Source organism: Danio rerio, chromosome 6 (genome assembly GCF_049306965.1).
Source record: "Danio rerio strain Tuebingen ecotype United States chromosome 6, GRCz12tu, whole genome shotgun sequence".
Lineage (NCBI taxonomy): Eukaryota > Metazoa > Chordata > Actinopteri > Cypriniformes > Danionidae > Danio > Danio rerio.
In genome coordinates, this window is record NC_133181.1 from 10815058 (window position 1) to 10835133 (window position 20076).

Below are 20076 nucleotides of genomic sequence, written 5' to 3' on the forward strand. Positions count from 1 at the left end.
CTTCAATCACCGTCTGGTTCGGCTCAGCTGCCAAAACCGACCTCCGTTGACTACAGCGAATAGTCCGGACTCCTGAACGTGTCACTGGCACTACCTTTCCTACACTTCAAAAACAGTACTCTTCCAGAATGAGTAAAAGGGCTCGCAAAATCACTCTGGATGCCTCGCACCCAGCACACTTCCTGTTTGAACTGTTACCGTCTGGTCGGCGCTTCAGAGCACCAAGCAAAAAAACAGCCAGACACAGGAAAAAGTTTCTTTCCTCAGGCCATCTACCTCATGAACAGTTTAATATTTCCCTACTGTGCAATAAACATGCAATACTTTACTTGTACACAGCACCTTATATCAATATACAATGCAATACTTTCTACATTCGCATGTGCACCAGCACCGTATAACCTGTATATTTATAACAAATCTGTACATACTATTCAACATCCAGATTCCTTGACTTACTGCATCTTTGTTTAATGTTTATCGTCTTTCTTTTCATATTTATTTTGTGTTGTCACTTGTCACTTTTTGTACACTGGAAGTTTCTGTAGCCAAAACAAATTCCTTGTGTGTGTGAAGCACATTTGACAATAAAACTGATTCTGATTCTGATAAAAGGCAAAACCACAATAACTTTGGCCTATTGTAGCCAATATTGCTATAAAGAGTTTAAAAATGTGTTTTTTTTTCTGAGCCTAGAGGACAAAACATTAAAATTGCTGTAACATTTTATACTCAGGGCAAATCTGTGTACTTGCCTTTACTGTATACTATATGCTATAAAAGAGTGTTTGCGCTTATATACTTAGGTTTACGTTGAGATTTTATGCGCGCCTCTGGTACAGTTATTACGTCAGGGAAATGAGACAAGCCCAGCCCACTCGTCTCCAACATCAACAACGGACAACGTGCAAAACAAAATCTCAGGTCACAAACGACAAATAAATTCGTAGATAATGTTTAATATTTAATTGAACCGATAAACCTTCTATTACACGAATTGAAAGGATGGATCCGGAAGCAAAGGTTTGTTTCTTGCTTTAGTAAGAAGACTCGTATTCTGTAACATACTTTTAGTTTGTTCTGTAACATACTGTTAACCCACAAATTTAAAACAAAACGAACTTTAATGTTGTATGTGTATTGTCTTATACACATATTGTTAAGTGTAGGTTTCCAGCTCAAGGAGAAGAGATCTTCCTCCAATTCCTCAAGGACAGCGGGTATGTCTGTGGTAACGTTATACACTCACCGGCCACTTTATTAGGTACACCTGTCCAACTGCTGGTTAACGCAAATTTCTAGTCAGTCACTCAGCAACTCAATGGATTTAGGCATGTAGATATGGTAAAGACCACAGGTTGGTCTGAGTATTTCAGAAACCCTCATAATATAACATATTGATCCATTCCACTAATTTTTCTCCAAAACCCATTTCTATCTGTGTTTGTTCTAAAAAATAGCCATTCAACTCTATCGAAGGCTTTCTCAGCATCAATACTGAAAAGCACTGCATTCTTTTTACTTTTTACTGCTATTGATTGTAAATTTTGTCTTTCTTACGTTGTTGGTTCCATGTTTGTTTTAAATAAACCCAGTTTGATCTGGTTTTATTACATTTATACAATTTTGAATTCGTTTCGCTAATATAGATGTTAATATTTTATAATCAACACACAGAAGACTGAAAGGGCGATAACTATTACATTGCATAGGATTTTTACCTTCCTTATACAATACTGAAATTATGAAAAATATCAGTCTTTAATCATGTTTTACATTTTAAATGTGTGAATTAAACATTAAACATTCAGTGAATCAAACTGCACACAACCCAAGCAAAAATAATTCATTTTAATTGATATTTTTGTAGGGATGCGCTGATACAATTTTTTTGGAACCGATCTGATCTCGATACCAAAATTATCGACCGATACCGATCCCGACACTGTTTTTTACAGCATAATACAGTTTCTATTGTTCTCAAATATCTCAAGTTTCTATAGATAAAGTCAAATAATATATCTTATTTAAAAATAACAGTATTTAATATCAGCCCTCTAAGCCCTTATAATAGGCTACCTTCATGGCTTTTGTTGGCTTATAAATTACACACAATATAGCACATGCGCAAGATCGGGTTTAGATCGGTACCAGCTGGCCGATACCCAATCCAGCAAAAATATGCGGTATCGAACCGATATCCAATCCAAGTATCAGGGTCGGTGCATCCCTACATTTTTGCATTTATGTAGAAAATCCTTCATTGTGGATATGACATCTCTCCATTACGGATGTGAAACTGGCACTTGTGTGATTTTGGTAAATGAAATAAAATTATTTGAAATTGTCGACAGATATCTTTGAGTATTTTTACAGTATTGTAAAACACAGGCCTACACAAACAGCTTAGAATAAATTTAGCAAATTTGTTGAAAACTTTTCATAGCAACATTGACATCATTTGCATGAATTTGATCGCATATTCATGTTTATCAACAGAATTAATGAAGCAAGACTACATTCTAATAATATACAATATAATTTTGACTAATATAATAATATCAATTCACGAACAGTAAGCAAAAAAGTATTTCTTACATCTAAACCTGGTCCATACATAGCCAGTTCCAGAATGGCCATTTTTCTAATATTTATGTCTTCTAAAAATATTGTAAAAAACGTTGTGTATTTTGAGCGTCTTAAAGGGATAGTTCTTAAAAAAACAAAACAAAAAACTCTCTATGTACTCATCCTAAAGTGCTTTCAAACATTTATGAGCTTCCTTATAATGTTGAACGCACAAGAAGATATTTGAGGTAGAAATGAATATTATGGAACTCCCGTTTCCAACATTTTTCAAAACATCTTCTCTTGTGTTCAACAGAAGAAAAGACCTTTTAGGAAAGTAAATGGTGACAGATATCTTGAGTGAGTCTTGGGCGAGCGATATCTTTAAAACGCTTGCAAAGTTCTGTTCCTATGCTTAAAAATATGTAATTTAAAAAATTTAGTTTTCTTTATCTGTTCTGGGTCAAAAAAAAAAACCCAATTGTAACATAAGAGAATGGCTATGTGTTTTTGTGTTATATCCTAAATATATTATAATAAAAAAGCAGTTCTTCTAAATTTTAATAGCATTGCACAATCACTGTTTTTATTGCATTTATAATCAAATAAATGCAGCCTATATCTAGATAAAGGCTGCATGTTTATGTCAGAAGGTTGAATAACACTATTTGATCTCCTGAGTAGCTCCTCCTTTACATAATCCTGCTCTTGGCAGATGCCCGTCTCAGATTTAGACTTCCATTAATCCTCGCTTTAAGCACACAAAGATGTTTGTGTGTACATGGGCAAATGTCCACGTTTCTTCCATTGTCTTTCTTCTGTACTCTTGAGAGCAATGGCCAGAAGGGCAATGGTAAGCTTTATAAGTCACAATAAATAGACAGCTTGACTCGAGCGTTTTTGTATAATCTAATGTTAGCTTTTATCATTTCAGCGGACACCTCGAGCACTGCCGTCTATGCCAAGGTAAGATCACCTTTCTTATTAGATGTTGTTTGTTGTAGTCTATAAAGGATAATGAAGGGCTGAGTCTTGTTTCTTTCCTCTTTCTTCATTATGTCTTCAAACACGCAGTCAAGACACAGCAGGTGAGTGTTTCTCATAGAGTGTTTCTTTCTTATTGGAATGAAGTGTCAAATTATCTCATTCATGTTATGTGTTTGTGTAGGTATTAGTGTGTTATGAAATGTCTTTAGGCCTTGTCTATTGTTCAAAATGTTTGTTGTGCTTGTGGCTGTTTTTGCCCCATTGACTTCCATTATAATGACATTTTTGATTTTTGGAGTTTTTTTTCCTTTTTGGGAAGAGGTCAATCTTTTCATTTTTACTGTTGATCATCAGTTGGCAGCATTAACCCTTTACATAGACATGTGCAAAAAAGTTTCCAACCTTTATATGGAGTTCTATGAAGTAAAACAACAAATTATATTGTGCATGCATAAACACACTTCCTATGTTTACCATGGCCTGAGAGCTCAGCTGCTTATTATTTTCTCAAACATATCAAGGCTTCCCGAGGCCTCCTCCCGGTGGGACAAGTCTTGAACATCTCCCTAGGTAGGCGTCCAGGAGGCATTTAAAACAGATGCCTGGGCCACCTCAGCTGACTTCCCTCGATGTGGAGGAGCAGCGGCTCTACTTTGAGCTCCTCCAAGTGAGAGAGCTCCTCACCCTGTCTATAAGGGTGTGCCCTGCCACCCTGCAAAAGAAACTCATTTCGGCCGCTTGTGTCCAAGATCTTGTCCTTTCGGTCATGACCCAAAGCTCATAAACGTAGGTGATGGTAGGAACGTAGATTGACCGGTAAATTTGCCTTTCGGCTGAGCTCCTTCTTTACCATAATGCAGGGGTTCCCAAACTTTTCAGGCCGTGACCCCCAAAATGACAATGCCAGTGAGTCGCGACCCCCAATATATTCTGAGGTGGTTATAAATACAGAAACCTTGCATGCAATGGCGCACACACACCAATGGACCCAAGTCTATTCTTCTTTTAATTTTTTTAATGTATGAGAGCTGTAAATGGGCAACAAAGTTTTACCAGGTGTTATGAAATCTGCTGCATCTGACACTATTGCTGTGTCTTTAATATAATGCAATTATCCCAGGGGTTGCAATCCAATAGAAGTAGTAACTATAAGCTACCATAGTGACTATATGGTATAAACGACTATTTTTTTCTCTTCAGTAGGTTATGGATAAAATATGGTAATTCTTATGATTTAATAAAAATAAATAGATTTTTGGAAATCACCAGGCGACCCCCCTTCATTGTCCCGCGACCCCTCGGGGGGTCCCGACCCACACTTTGAGAACCATTGCCATAATGGACTGATACATCCACCAGATTACTGCTGCCACTGCACCAATCCGCCTGTCAATCTCACATTCCATGCTTCTCTACCTCGTGAACAAAGCCCCAAGATACTTGAACTCCTCCACCTAGGGTAAAGACTTTCCTTTAACCTGGAGATGGCAAACCACCTTTTACTGTTGGACCACCAATAGCCTCGGACTTGGAGGTGCTGATTCTCATTACAGCCGCGTCACACTCTGTACATAAGGAATTGTTCACCCAAAACTAATAATTCTGTTTAACACAAGAAGAAGATATTTTGAAGACATGTCAACTGTTGATTTCCATAGTGTTTGTTTTTCATACTATGTAAGTCAATGGTTACCGGTTTTCAGCTTTTTTCCAAAATATCTTCATTTGTGTTCAACAGAAGAAAGAAATTGATGAAGGTTTAAAAGCATCTCAGGAAGAGTAAATAGTGAGCTAATTTTAATGTTTGGGTAAACTATCCCTTTAAGTATTTTATTTTATTTTTGTCAGGTAAAATGTTATTTTGCTTAATGAAGCTCTTCTGTTCATCACAGAAGAAATGCCTGCTCCAAAAAGTAGGAAAAAGAAGGCCAAAAGAGATGTGGAGAGTGTGGACGAACCTGATGGTAAGAAATAAATACATCCTGTAGAGATCATTTACAGTTTGAACCCAAATTAGTGAGCAGTCTGTGAGATGAAGAAGAGATGGAGTCAGAGATTCATATAAATAAAGTTTACTGAAGACAGTTTGCAGGTTCATCAGCAGAAGCCAGCTTTAACACTCACAATCAATTCCTAGGCCGCTCTGACTTACAGTACAGCAACCATATTCTCTGCACAAGAGCAGAAAGGGTGTGATTCAGGTAAAAGGTTCTGATTGGTTAAAGCAAAGATTCTATTCTTAATATGTACATCAATGCAGGGTTGTATCTGAGTTCAGATACGGATGGCGACAGAAGGCTTGGTTCAGACTATTAAGAGCTAATTTCAGACCTGTAGGACTGACCTATCGGATGCATATACACATGCAAGAGACAATCTGTTATAAAAAGTAAAAAGTACAGGCTGTTTTTTACTGCAAGTTACATTCATTCAATATTTTATTTCAAAATACTTAAAATGTCACTGTTGAATTTTTCACACCAGAAGATGAGAGAGCAGATGCCAGGGCCCTTTCAATGCTATTCAAAAGCATGGAGCAATTGGGAATCACAAATATCTTAAATATACCATTAAACTAAACATTTTACATGGCATTTCTGTGTGGAGTTTGCATGTTCTCCCCGTGTCCACGTGGGTTTCCTCCAGGTGCTCTGGTTTCCCCCACAGTCCAAAGACATGTGGCATAAGTAAATTGAGTAAACAAAATTGGCTGTAGTGTATGAGTGTGAGTGCGAGAGTGTATGGGTGTTTCCCAGTACTGGGTTGCGGGTGGAAGAGCATCCGCTGCGTAAAACATATGCCGGAATAGTTGGCAGTTCATTCCGCTGTAGAGACCTCCAATAAATAAGGGACTAAGCCAAAGAAAAATGTGTGAACAGATGAACATTTTACAGCTTAGGGGATGTAAACAGCATACATGATCAGAAATAATGGGATGTTTTGTCATGTGGGGAATGTTGTTCAATCAAAACAAATAGTCCCATCACATAAGTTTGTTTTCCCTAGTAGTTTTTTGCACTTGTTTTTTTTTCTAATTTTAATTATATCAATAAATCAATTTCTGTTGGCGGTATATCTGTAGAAGATTTCTGCAGTTTCAGGGTATGGTTTATGCCTCATTATTATTATGTTTGCCCTTAAATAGATTGTTTAAACCTCTATCATCTACGTCTTTTAAATCTGTTTCAGTTCTTTCTTCTGTTAAAGACAAAATTGAAGAATATGGAGAAAAACAGCTGTGGACTTTTATAGTATTTTTTCTGCTATGGATGTCAATGTTTTTTTTAATTGCTTGCTTTATATTCAACAGAAAAAAGAAATTTAAGTTTAGAACCCCTTGAGTATGAGGAAATGGTGAGGAAATCTAGCTCTGGACTTTTTTACTCTATATTGATCTAAGAGCCAATCACACAGCAGAAATGTGTAACATGGGTAATCTAAAAGTGTGTTGACATTAGAGATGTACAGTATTTTCAGCCACCGAAAATTTCATTCATTCATTTTCTTGTCGGCTTAGTCCCTTTATTAATCCGGGGTCCCCACAGCGAAATGAACTGCCAACTTATCCAGCAAGTTTTTACACAGCGGATGCCCTTCCAGCTGCAGCCCATCTCTGGGAAACATCCACACACACATTCACACACACACACACTCATACACTACGGACAATTTGGCCTACCCAATTTACCTGTACCGCATGTCTTTGGACTGTGGGGGAAACCGGAGCACCCGGAGGAAACCCACGTGAAGGCAGGGAGAACATGCAAACTCCACACAGAAATGCCAACTGAGCCGAGGTTCGAACCAGCGACCTTCTCGCTGTGAGGCGACAGAACTACCCACTGCGCCACTGCCTCGCCCCCACCGAAAATGTATCGCCCGAAAATAGGTTACGCCATTTAATGGACCTACTCGTTTTTGTTCCTTCAGTCATTGTTAGGGTACTCTTTTAAATTTGGAAGCATGAACAACTTTGAAATATATATCATTATCATTCTATATAAAAAATAATTTTCGAGATGCCATTTTTGTCGTTATCGCCCAACCCTACACCATATACAGGTGTTCTTTATGTAATAAGGTGGCTGTATCACTTTTGTAGATGGTGGAATGGAAATGGGAGGCCTCGCCAGTCGCAGACAATCTGAATGTCCGGAGCCGTTGACCCCGGAGCCTCTGGACAATCCGCCACAAAGGAGGAAAAAGAAGAAGAAAGCTCAAGCCATCGGTAGAAATATTGTTCATTTGCGTGTTCTCTTCTTGTCACCTGCCTGGGCTATAGGGTCATGAATTTATGAATGCGTATATCCCCAAAATAATGGCCGGTTTGCTCTGATTTCAGATGCGGAGGGAGATCAGACAGACCTGGTGTCAAATGGAGATACATTGGATCAGAATACTGACGAAGAAGTGACACGCAAACCGAAAAAGAGGAAGTAAGTCGCTTTCTTACCTGGATGTTAGGATGAAAGTGAAGTTACAGTATTGGTTATCAGAGTGAACTGGATTGTCAAAAATGATTAATATAATAAGCAGGATAGTCCAAATAGTCCACTGAGAATTGATTTGATGGTAGTGGTCTGCTGTTGCTTGTTCATATATGAGTGACAGGTTGATCCCACCCTCTTGCTAAAAGCAGTGGTTCTTCAGGTGGTTTGTTTAGCCCACTCACCTCTGTAAAGCACACTTCATAAATAATATTTCATTTATTTATTTATTTATTTTAGATTGGAATGATTGCAAGAGTGTGATGCAAAACTGGTGCAAGTGTTGATTAATTTGTTACAGAGGGAAAACAGTGTGTTTTCTACAGGTGGTTTGTCAAGTCCACTCACCTGTGTGAGGCACACTCAGAATTGCATGATGTTTTGAGGTTGTCGTGTAATGTGGTGGGGGGAGAAGAGGGGGTCCTGGATTTGTTCACAGAGGTTCAGGTGATCATGCAGGAGAGGGATTTTTAGTTGTCGTTTGAATGATACTAGCGAATTTGCAGTCCGTGTGGGAAGATCATTCCACCAGCAGGGAACGTTGAATGAAAAGGTTTTGGAAAGTGATCGTTTTATGAGCAGCAGGGTTACCCTCGCCTGCTTAAAACTGGTTGTTACAAGTGGGAGGGAAAGTATTTTTTATTAAAGGTTACAAAGTCACTTGAATTTAAAAGGAATTGTAATAATTAGTGAACAGACTCATGACTCGGCCCATGGAATATGCGCGCACAGAAATCGGCTGATTTTTAGCCCATCGTTGAGTCTGTTTATTTACTTGTGTAAATTTATATTTATTCAGTTTTAAAATAAATTCCAGTACTATAATTGACTAATATGAAAATGTTTATATGATTTATTTATAATACAGTTTGTAAAGTAATATTTTTTGTCTTTTAGTAGATATGTTAGATGAGATATCTGCTTTGTTTACCAAATAAGTGGATCTAATTGGGTTTGCATTGTAAACATTAAATAAAAGTTAAAAAGGTTTTATTTTTTTATTTCATATGTTAAGTTTTTTTTTAATTACGATACTCCCAAAATCATTCCGCATTAATCCACAGATTTTTTACAAAATTCTGTGCTGAAATAGCAAAATATTTTCTCTCCAGCCCCACTTATGACTTTAAACTGTTTAGAGATTTTAGATTTTGCATCTGTTTTGTATGTTGGAATTTTTTAAAGCTCTCTAGATCTAATTAGATGTTAAACTAACACTGTTCTGAATCTCCAGGGTGAAACCTAAAGTTACAGAAACGCAGTCCAACAATGAACTGGACGTAGAGGATGATGATGTCATCACGGACCCCCAGTCACCCATTCCTCAGCATTCCTTGTTCTCGGCTCCTCAGGGGCCGAGTCAGCCTGTGGGGAAGGTGTTTGTGGAGAAGAGTCGTGAGTTTCAACTCATTTGATTTGTCTACAAAGGAAAAGTATAAAGGGCCAAAATAAAAAATTGCTGTATATTAACTTATCCTCTGATCACTTTTTATACTCAACAGTACATTCGAGAAGACTTTTAGCTTAAATAATTGTCCTTGGTTATTCATTAAATGCAATTTAGTGGATACTGGTACTTTGTGCATCAAAAAACAAACAAACATGACACTCATTCCAAAAGGCAAAATAATGCAAAGTTTTTTTTAAGCAATTAGTATCAATATGTTAGTCTTCACATTATTTGTAATCTAGTGTGCTCCAAAACAGTGACAAAATTCACATTTAGAAGATACAAGCATTCAAATCTTCAGGTTTGTCACTTGTTTTTTTTTCTCATCACCTCATACTTCAGTCTCTCATCAATCTCTGACCAATCAAATGCTCTATAGCACAGGTGTCAAACTCAGTTCCAAAAGGGCCGCAGCTCTGCACAGTTTAGTTGCAACCCTAATTAAACACACCTGATTAAACTAATTGAGTCCTTCAGGCTTGTTTGAAACCTACAGGTAAGTGTGTTGGAGCAGGGTTGGAACTAAACTGTGCAGGGCTTCGGCCCTCCAGGAATTGAGTTTGACACCCCTGCTCTATAGTATCTGACATGTCCTGCCCTCTTTAAGAAACTTTTGCTGAATGCTGAAATAATTTATTCACGTCAAAGAGTGTTTAAACCGAGGGTTCACATAAACACTTATAAATATGAGAAAATAACTTACGGTAGCTTAAAAAAACACCTAATTTGATTTAGTTGAGATTTCGTCATACATTAAATAAAAATGTACAATTAAAAGCACTTCAGTTGACTTTTATATATGACAGGGAACATGTGATGCTAATTGTTGATTAGTTTATTGTCAAACTATTAAAAGCACTAACAGAGTTGACATGTTCCACCATTTTGTGCTCTATAACTCAGATGGCACATCTAAAACAGAATCTTTATGTGTTTTCACCATAACCTTTTATTCATTTCCTGTTCCGGCATATGTTTTACGCCGCTGATGTCCTTCCAGCTGCAACCCAGTACTGGGAAACACCCAAAAACTTTCACATTCACACATGCACTCATACACTATGGCCAATTTACTTCATCCAATTCACCTATAGTGCATGTCTTTGGACTGTGGGGAGAGACTGGAGCATCCAGAGGAAACCTGCGCGAACATGGGGAGAACATGCCACCTCCTGAAAGTTAATCACAACAGTATAAACTTTAATTCACACAGACTTGGCAAACGGTCTTGAGCACGGGCTGAACTATGCCTTTAAGACACAACTTTTGACACCTAAACACTTAGGTGTATGTTTGTGTAAGTTGTTCCAGTGCCTCTATTCTGCAGGTTGTGTAACTGTTTGTTTGACTGCAGGACGTTTTCAAGCGGCTGATCGAGTGGAGCAGTGGAAGCCCAGCGGTCCGATCGAGCAGAGCATTATGGACATCCGCTCAATGTGGACCACCAGAGACGTCTCCATGAGAGTACACAGCGGCTTCAGGTGTCACCCCTCAGCATTTCCTGACATTTAACTTTCATTCATATTTAGTCAGAGCTGTGCTGTTGCTTTAGAAATAGCAAATAGCAATAGTTACATTTGAAGTTTTTAGCCCTTCTGAATTATTAGCCCCCTGTATATTTTTTTCCATTTAATGGAAAGATTTTTTCAACACATTTCTAAACTTAATAGTTTTAATAACTAGTTTTTTTAAATCATTTTAATAATTTTATCCTGAAAGTATTCTTAGCACTTTTCCACATATTTTTATGTCACAGCCTTATTCCAAATTGGATTAAATTAATTTATTTTCTCAAAATTCTACACACAATAAACATTTATTAAAAAAAACAAATTTATTAAAAATAAAAAAGCTGAACAATGTCATGCACATTAGGATTCACAGCGTTTGCTCAATACTTTGTTAATGCACTTTTGGCAGCAATTAGAGCCTCACCTCTTTTTGAATATGATGCCACTAGCTTGGCACACCTGTCTTTCGGAATTTTGCCCATTCCTCTGGGAAGAGACGGTGTACAGCAATATTCAGATCTCTCCAGAGATGTTCAATAGGATCTGGGCTCTGGCTGGACCTTTTAAGGAAATTCATCGAGATGTTTTAAGCCACTCCATTGATATTTAGGCAGTGTGCTTTGGGTCATTGTTCTGCTGGAAGATGAACCGTCGCCCCAGTCTGAGGTCAAGAGCACTCTGAAGCAGGTTTTCATTCAGCATGTCTCTGTACATTGCTGCATTCATCTTTCCCTCTATCCGGACTAGTCCTCCAGTTCCTGCTGCTGAAAAACATCCCCACTGCATGATGCTGCCACCACCATGCTTCACTGTAGTGATGATATTAGCCTGGTGATGAGCGGTGCCTGATTTTCTTTAAACATAACGCCTGCCAATCACTCCAACAAGTTCAGTTTTGGTCTCATCAGACCAGAGAATTTTGTTTCTTACGGTCGGAGAGTCCTTCAGATGCCTTTTGGCAAATTCCAGGCAGGTAGTGGTTCCGTCTGGCCACTCTACCACACAGGCCTGATTGGTGGATTGCTGAACAGATGGTTGTCCCTCTGTAAGGTTCTCCTTTCTCCACAGAAGAACACTGGAGCTCAGAGTGACTATCGGGTTATTTATCACCTCCCTGACTAAGACCCTTCTCCCGGATTATTCAGCTTAGATAGCAAGCCAGCTCTAGGAAGAGTCCTAGTGGCTCCATGCATCTTCTACTTACGGATAATGGAGCCCACTGTTCTCATTGGAACTTTCAGAGCAGCAGAATTTTTCTGTAAGCTTCCTCAGCCTTGTGCCTCGAAGCAATCCTGTCTAGGAGGTCTACAGACAATTCCTTTGTCTTCATGCTTGGTTTGTGCTTTGACATGCACTGTCAACCCTGGGACCTTATATAGACAGGTGTATGCCTCAAATCATGTCCAATCAACTGAATTTACCACAAGTGAACTCCAATTAAGCTGCTAAAAAATCTCAAGAATGATCAGTGGAAACAGAATGTACCTGAGCTCAATTTAGAGCAGGGATCATCAACCCTGTTCCTGGAGAGCTACCTTCCTGCAGAATTCAGTCCCAACCCTGATCAAATACACCTGAACCAATTAATAGTACATAAAGCTGTACTTGATAGTTACAAACAGGTGTGTTTGGTCAGGGTTGCAACTAAAATCTGCAGGAAGGTAGCTCTCCAGGAACAGGGTTGGTGACCCCTGATTTAGAGCTTCACGGCAAAAGCTGTGAATACTTATGTACATGTGATTTTTCAGCTTTTTTATTTTTAATAAATTTATAACAATTTCAAAAAATCTTTTTTCACATTGTCATTATGGGATATTGTGTGTAGAATGGTAAGGAAAAGAATGAATTTAATCCATTTTGGAATAAAGCTGTAACATAAACAAACGTGGAAAAAGTGAAGCGCTATGAATACTGTAATAAATAACGGTAATGCTTCAATTTAAGTCACAAATCACAATATTAAGAAACTATTAACTAACTTTAACCACTAATTAACTGCTTATTATTAGTTAGTAAAACAAATTTAACAAATGAGTCAAACTGTTTTTGAAATTGCAATGAAAATAATTAAAGAATCGTAATTTTGCTATACTTGTATCCTTCGTTGCACTCCGCAGGGTGATTGGTCTGTTCTCTCATGGTTTTCTGGCTGGTTATGCGGTGTGGAACATCATAGTGGTGTATGTGTTGGCAGGGGATCAGATGAGCTCTCTGTCTAATCTGCTGCAGCAGTTTCACACACTGGCGTATCCTGCCCAGTCCCTGCTGTACCTGCTGCTCGCTCTCAGCACAGTCTCTGCCTTTGACAGGTCACATTCACAATACAAATGCATTCATGATACAAATACTAGAATACTGTCTGAGTCCTTCACATCCAACACGAGTGCTTGTTTTTCTGCTAACAGGGTCAATCTAGCCAAAGCCCCAGCCGCTATGAGGAGTTTACTGAGACTGAGTCCTGTAGCACTCGCCTCTGTCTGTGAGTTGATCTTCGTCTGTGAATTTTTTTTCTTAAAAAAAAACCTTTATGTGTAAAAAAAAAAAAAAAAAAAAGCAGTCAGTTTAGGGATGTTCTGATACTCTTTCTCCGTTCCCGATACCTGAGCTCAGGGCCGATATCATGGATTTTTCTTCAAATTAACAAACTGTTTAGTTTATGTACTCATAAAAAAGAGCAGTCATCTTAGTATGGTGGCCGGGAAGTGCAAAACAACATTAGTTGAGTTGAAACACTTTTACAAAGCTCCAGACAAATTTACATTTTGGAAAACATTTTTACCTGTCATAAGACACAATTACATAGGAAAAACACTTTTACCAAAGACAAAATAAATGTACATTTTAGAAAAACACTTTTAAAACAGGGTGTCTGCGGGATTGTAAAAGGTAGTAAATGAATTTAGCCGAAATTAAGGCCATTAAAAAGTATTAAAAAGTAATAAACGTCATCTGAGGTATTAAATTTTCGAGCCCAGTTGTTTAGATAATTCTCAATTTGTGTCAAGTGTAGGCCTATATAAGAAAAAGTAAAATATCATCCAAAATAAAACAGCTTACTTGTTTGTATTCATCAAGCAAGCCTTAAATTGCCCAGAGACTTAAGAAAATTCATTCAATTCCAAACCTTTGCTAAGTATTTTGAGTATATCTTTTCTCTCCTCCAGTCTACTTTTCAGCTCTTGTGTTATCATTAAGCCAGCAGATGACGAGTGATCGCATCAACCTCTACAAGTACTCCAGCTATAACACTACTCTCTGGTAAGACGTCTCTCTCAGTAGAGCTTGCTGGGTAAATGCTGGACAGAATAGTAAGAGTCGAGTTGTGTTTGTCTTTCCTCAGGCCGCCAGGCTCAGAGAGCAGCATCCTTTACCCCTGGATCACAGTGAATCTGGTGGTCTCTCTGCTGGTCGGCCTGGCCTGGATTCTCATGTCAACAAGTCCAGACATCGACAACACTGAAGGTAAATCCTGGAGGACGTTTAACTTTAGAAAACACACACAAATGCATCGACCGCAAGATGCAACAATGAACAAATCCTCTTTAATTGTTGACATTTGATTTAGTTTAGTGCTAGTTATTGCAAAAAATAAAATATGTCACTGTAAAGATCAAGGAAGTGTGTTTAGATCCCAATTCTATTCTTGTATTCATACCCCTTCCCCTTGGCCCTCAAAAGAGAGTGTAAAGGGCTTCAAAATGTACCCCTAAGAAATAGGACAGCACTTTAACACCTGCACACGTCATCATATGTCATCGCAAGCTCATACTTGATATAAGATCAGACTATCGCGACTGCTGTAGTTATTCCAGTTGTGTTATTTTTTGGTATTTATCTTCAGGAAATCACCGAAGGCAGAGATGTTATGTTATCATAGCGATCTAATGTGGCAATAAGATCGTAACTGTACTGTGCATTTACACAGTGGCCATATTCATCTATGTACAAGAAATCAACATTAATGTTATAGCAGACACTGTAAAAAGGTCATTCACAGTCACTAGACTTTTCTGACAGAGGATTTGAGTGACAGGGAAAGTATGTTGTGGGACTGCTATACAGGAGTTATGATTATGTATTATACACTACCTGACAAAAGCCTTGTTGCTTATTCAAGTTTTAGGAACAACAAATCATAACTTGATTTCTAGTCGATCATTTGGTATCAGAAGTGGCTAATATGAAAGGCAAAGGCCTCTATATTGTTTTAATTTTGCTAAATAAAGTATATGCTAATTCATGCTAGAATCATGTTATATACTATTTCATGACAGGATCAAGTTAACAAAATGGTCATTTATGCTAGAAAGATGCTAATTCATGCTATTTTTATGCTATTTCATTATAGTAAAATGTTAACTTCATGCTAGAGATATGCTAACAACGTGCTAATTTATGTTGGAATCATGTTAACAACATGCTAACAACATGCTAGTTCATGTTAAAATTGTGTTAACAACATGCTAATTCATGTTGGAACTATGCTAACAACATGCTAATTCATGCTAGAATCATGTTAAATGCTATTTCATGATAGTATCAGCTGCGTCCCAAATCGCATACTTATGCACTATTCTACGCCATTTTGTAGTATAAATAGTGTAAGTAGTGCGTTCACACTGAAAACACTAAAAATAATAAGAGCACTTCAATTACCCGGATGATGCACTCATTCAGCCGCTAAAATGAAGTGTGTAATGATGGACACTTCACGCACTCAACGACCGCAGGTTTGCTTACGTAGCGGAAGGGGCGGAGCTATCGGACGCACATGTTGAATAACTTTATTTATTTTGGATAGTGAAAGCAAAATTCTCCGACGAGAGTGATTATAGCGCCTCCCGATGGTGAATGCGGCAATACTCACGGCAGGTTTTATATGATAGTTTGGTCGTTTATTTCAATGATTTGGCAACCGTCAAACGTCATCAGGGAAACGGTTTGAATTTCCGCTTAGTAAAAAAACATTAGTGTGCCATTTGGGACAACACTACATGCATATACTTTCCTGTTGAGTGTGTAAGTGCATAAGTACATAGTGCATGAGTGCATAGTGTATAGTGTGCCATTTGGGACGCAGCTATCATGTTAATGACATGCTAATTCATGCTAGAAACATGCTAACAACATGCTAATTCATGTTGGAACCATGCTAACAACATGCTAATTCATACTATCATGAAATAGCATATAACATGATTCTAGCATCATATTAACAAACTGCTAATTCATGCTAGAAATATGCTAACAACATGTTAATTCATGCTAGAAACATGCTAGCAACATGCTAATTGATGATAGAATCATATTATATGCCATTTAATGATAGTGCTTTGCTCACGACATTTGTCATTGAAATAACACCACAAGTATTTGGCAGATCTGTGTAAAATAAAAGACTGCCGCCACAGCTGAAAAAATTCTAGAGGAAACACTGTATCATGTTAACAACATGGTAATTCATGCTTGAAACACGTTGACAACATGCTAATTATTGATAGAATCATGTTAGATGTGTGCTGTTTCAGGATAGTATTGTTAATGACATGCTAATATGCTGATTAATGCTAGAAACATGCTAACAACATGCTATTTCATGTTAGAAAGATGCTAGCAACATGGTAATTCATGTCGGAATCATGGTAACAACACGCTAATTCATGCTAGAAACAGGCTAGCAACATTCTAGAAACCATGCTAGAAACATGGTAATTTATGTTGGAATGATGTTAACAACATGTTAATTCATACAAGAATCATACTAACACTATGCTAATTTGTGTTAGAAACATGCTAATTCATGCTAGAATCATGTTATTTGGTATTTCATGGTAGTATCATGTTAACAACATGCTAATTCATGCTAGAAACATGCTAAGAACATGGTAATTCATGCTATAATCATGTTAGTTATATGCTGCTTCATGATAGTATTATGTTAATGGCATGCTAATTCATGCTAGAAACATGCTAACAACAAGCTAGTTTATGCAAGAAACATGCTATCAACATGCTATTTTTTTGTCGAAATCATGCTAGCAACATACTAATTCATGCTGACAACATGTTAATTCATAGAAGAATCATGCTAACACCAATGCCAGTTTGTGTTAGAAACATGCTAATTCATGCTAGAAACATCCTAATAACATGCTTATTCATGCTAGAAATATGCTAACAACATGTTAATTCATGCTAGAAATATGCTAACAACATGCTAATTGATGCTAGAATCATATTATATGCTATTTAATGATAGTGCTTTGCTCACGACATTTGTCATTGAAATATGCTAACAACAAGCTAGTTTATGCTAGAAACATGCTACCAACATGCTTATTTGTATCGAATTCATGCTAGCTGCAAACTAATTCATGCTAGAAACATGCTAACAACATGCTAATTCATGTTGGAATCATGCTAACAACATGTTAATTCATAGAAGAATCATCTTAACACCAATGCCAGTTTGTGTTAGAAACATGCAAATTCATGCTAGAAACATCCTAGTAACATGCTAATTTATGCTAGAAACATGCTAACAACATGCTAGTTTATGTTGATAACATGCTTATTTGTTAGAATCATGCTAATTCATGTTAGAATCATGCTAATTCATGCTAGACTCATGCTATTACCAGCCAGACACGTGGATCAACTTTAAAGCTTTTTACTGGCTTGTTTCAGTCTTTAAAGTTGTAAGGTCGTTGACTGCAGGGATCCTAAATATTATTTTAGCCAACTTGATACTTTTTCAAACTATATAAATTACTAACAGGCTTCCCAAGCCACCATTAAGTTTGTCCTCAAACTTTAACATCTAGTTTTATTTGATGTTTGACGTAATCTCAACTGAAACAGGGCGAGAGTAGTCCCTCCTTTTTGTTAAAAAAACTAAAATAAAAATAAAAACAGGCAGTAGCCTTGTGTTTTATCACTGCTCTGCCCGTGAGAGTATTAGATGATCAATTAAATAACAAGGCTTATCAGCAGTCCAACTTAAAATGTTGTGATTGACTAATCTGAATCAAGCATTCCGGCATGAATACAACACGTAACATGCATTTTGTTGTTGTTTTTTTCTCTCTTTCTAGCGTTTTTAATGTCGATGGAAATGGAATATCCAAATTCAGAAGAAAAGGGAAACGTCACTGCATGACATTTTTACTGTATTTTGATACTGTGTCATTGTGTATATATTAGACATGCCAAATGCTTATTTTTAATAAACCGTTCTCTGTCTGATTTATACAAGAACTCATTCATTAGGTGTTGTACTTATCCAACACTGCTAGAGTCTAACGAATAAGTTATAAGTAATTCACTTAAAAAAGGAATTCTTTATTAATCACATCATTTCAATTTTATTTAAATTCATTCATTTTCCTCCGGTTTAGTCCCTTTATTTATGTGGTGTCGCCACAGTGGAATGAACCGCCAACTTATCCAGCGTATGTTTTATGCCAGAGGTGTCCAAACTCAGTCCTGGAGGGCCGGTGTAGTGCAGATTTTTGCTCCAAGTTGCCTCAACACACCTGCAAGGATGTTTCTAGAAAGCCTATAAGAGCTTGATTAGCTAGCCCAGGTGTGTCTGATTGGGGTTAAAACTAAACTTTGCAGGACACCGGCCTCGGCCAGGACCGAGTTTGGACATACCTGTTTTATGCAGATACCCTTTCAGCTGCAACCCAGTACTGGGAAATACCCATGCACACTTTTTCACACACATACACTACGGCCAATTTCATTCTTTCATTTTCGTTTTGATTTAGTCTCTTTATTAATCAGGGGTCACCACAGCAGAATGAACCACCAACTTATCCAGCACATGTTTTATGCAGCAGATGCCCTTCCAGCTGCAAGCCAACACTGGGAAACAATTTAGTTTATTTAATTCACCTATAGCGCATGTTTTTAGAACGCGGGGAAAACATGCAAACTCCACAAATGCCAACTTACCCAGCCGGGGCTCAAATCAGCGACCTTCTTGCTCTGAGGCGACAGTTTTTTAATTACTTTGTTTGATAAATAGTTTCGTTACTCAGTTAATATATACACATCTCAACCCATAGACAATAGAAATTAAATTCTTTCATTTAAATTTGAGTCTTTTAGTTTTGTTAAAAAAAAAATGAACATTTACATTTTCGACAACATTATCAAAACTTTTCAAAGTAATGGTACTATTTCATACATATCTTACATTGACAAATTATCAAATTATCTACAATTGCCAGATAAATCTATCCTCTGTTATGATCTTTTTATGTCTAGGGATGTAACTGCAACAGAAAATAAATGGTTGGTGATGTGCAATGGCTGGAAAAAGAGAAACTCAACTCCTCAAACAGAATGGCTAGAGATTCAAAAACAACAAGGTAAAAAAAAGAAAAAAAAAAAAAAAAGAGACAAGTTTATTTACAGAAATAAAATGTAACAAAGAAAACAGGGTATTAATTCAGAAGGGGGTAAAGCCAAAACATAACCAAGCCAACTCCTAAGATAATTCTTTTGCTAATCTGAAAAAAAAAAAAAAATACATCAACAATCTATAACTCTTTACTGTTACAAACAGGAGAAAATGATTCAAAACAAAAATGGCACCCACCCTCTTACTTAACCCTCAAAATAAATATAAACAAATCAACCTGACTCACTTTTCTTTGGGTGAATTTTTAGATGTTAAGAAGATCATTACTAGTAGAAGATTGACTTCAATAGCCTCAACACAACTGAGCTACTTAAGCTAAAACAAATCGTTAAAGCTCTAGTAAACAACATGTCTGTATGTGGAGAAGAGCTCAGCTGCTGCACCATCTAACCACCACCAACACTGGTTTGCAGTGCAACTCAGGTTAAATACTCTCTCTCTTCTCCCAACAGCCAATCACTGAGAAAGATCCAATGATCACTACCAGGTGGACACAATTACCTGCAGGGAGAGAGAGAGAGAGAATAACACAGGGATGTCCAAACTCGGTCCCGAAGGGCCGTTGTCCTGCTTAGTTTAGCTCCAACTTGCTTTAACACACCTGCCAGGAAGTTTCTAGTATATCTAGCAAGAGCTTGATCA

At 37.4% G+C, this 20076-nt stretch overlaps 1 protein-coding gene across 10 annotated transcripts; it reads left to right on the plus strand.

Annotated features, from left to right (window-relative positions):
• Positions 1 to 871: 871 nt before the first annotated feature.
• Positions 872 to 18252, plus strand: tmem237b (transmembrane protein 237b). 10 transcript variants are annotated; one of them, XR_012407329.1, is made up of 14 exons: positions 872 to 1023; positions 1170 to 1220; positions 3503 to 3534; positions 3643 to 5089; positions 5448 to 5519; positions 7658 to 7783; positions 7898 to 7991; positions 9277 to 9437; positions 10847 to 10973; positions 13121 to 13312; positions 13409 to 13482; positions 14168 to 14261; positions 14344 to 15539; positions 16084 to 18252. XR_012407329.1 is itself a non-coding variant. In XM_073952884.1 (14 exons), the coding sequence occupies exons 5-14, from the start codon at positions 5453 to 5455 to the stop codon at positions 18160 to 18162; spliced, it is 1122 nt and encodes a 373-aa protein (XP_073808985.1). In that variant the 5' UTR covers positions 872 to 1023; positions 1170 to 1220; positions 3503 to 3534; positions 3643 to 5089; positions 5448 to 5452; the 3' UTR covers positions 18163 to 18252.
• Positions 18253 to 20076: the final 1824 nt, after the last annotated feature.

Coding starts and splice junctions, on each gene's coding strand:
- tmem237b (XM_009302154.5), top strand. CDS start 3,350: ATGGGCAAATGTCCACGTTTCTTCCATTGTCTTTCTTCTGTACTCTTG. Junction 10,974..13,120: donor AGAGTACACAGCGGCTTCAG/GTGTCACCCCTC, acceptor TGCACTCCGCAG/GGTGATTGGTCTGTTCTCTC. Junction 14,466..18,097: donor AGACATCGACAACACTGAAG/GTAAATCCTGGA, acceptor CTCTCTTTCTAG/CGTTTTTAATGTCGATGGAA.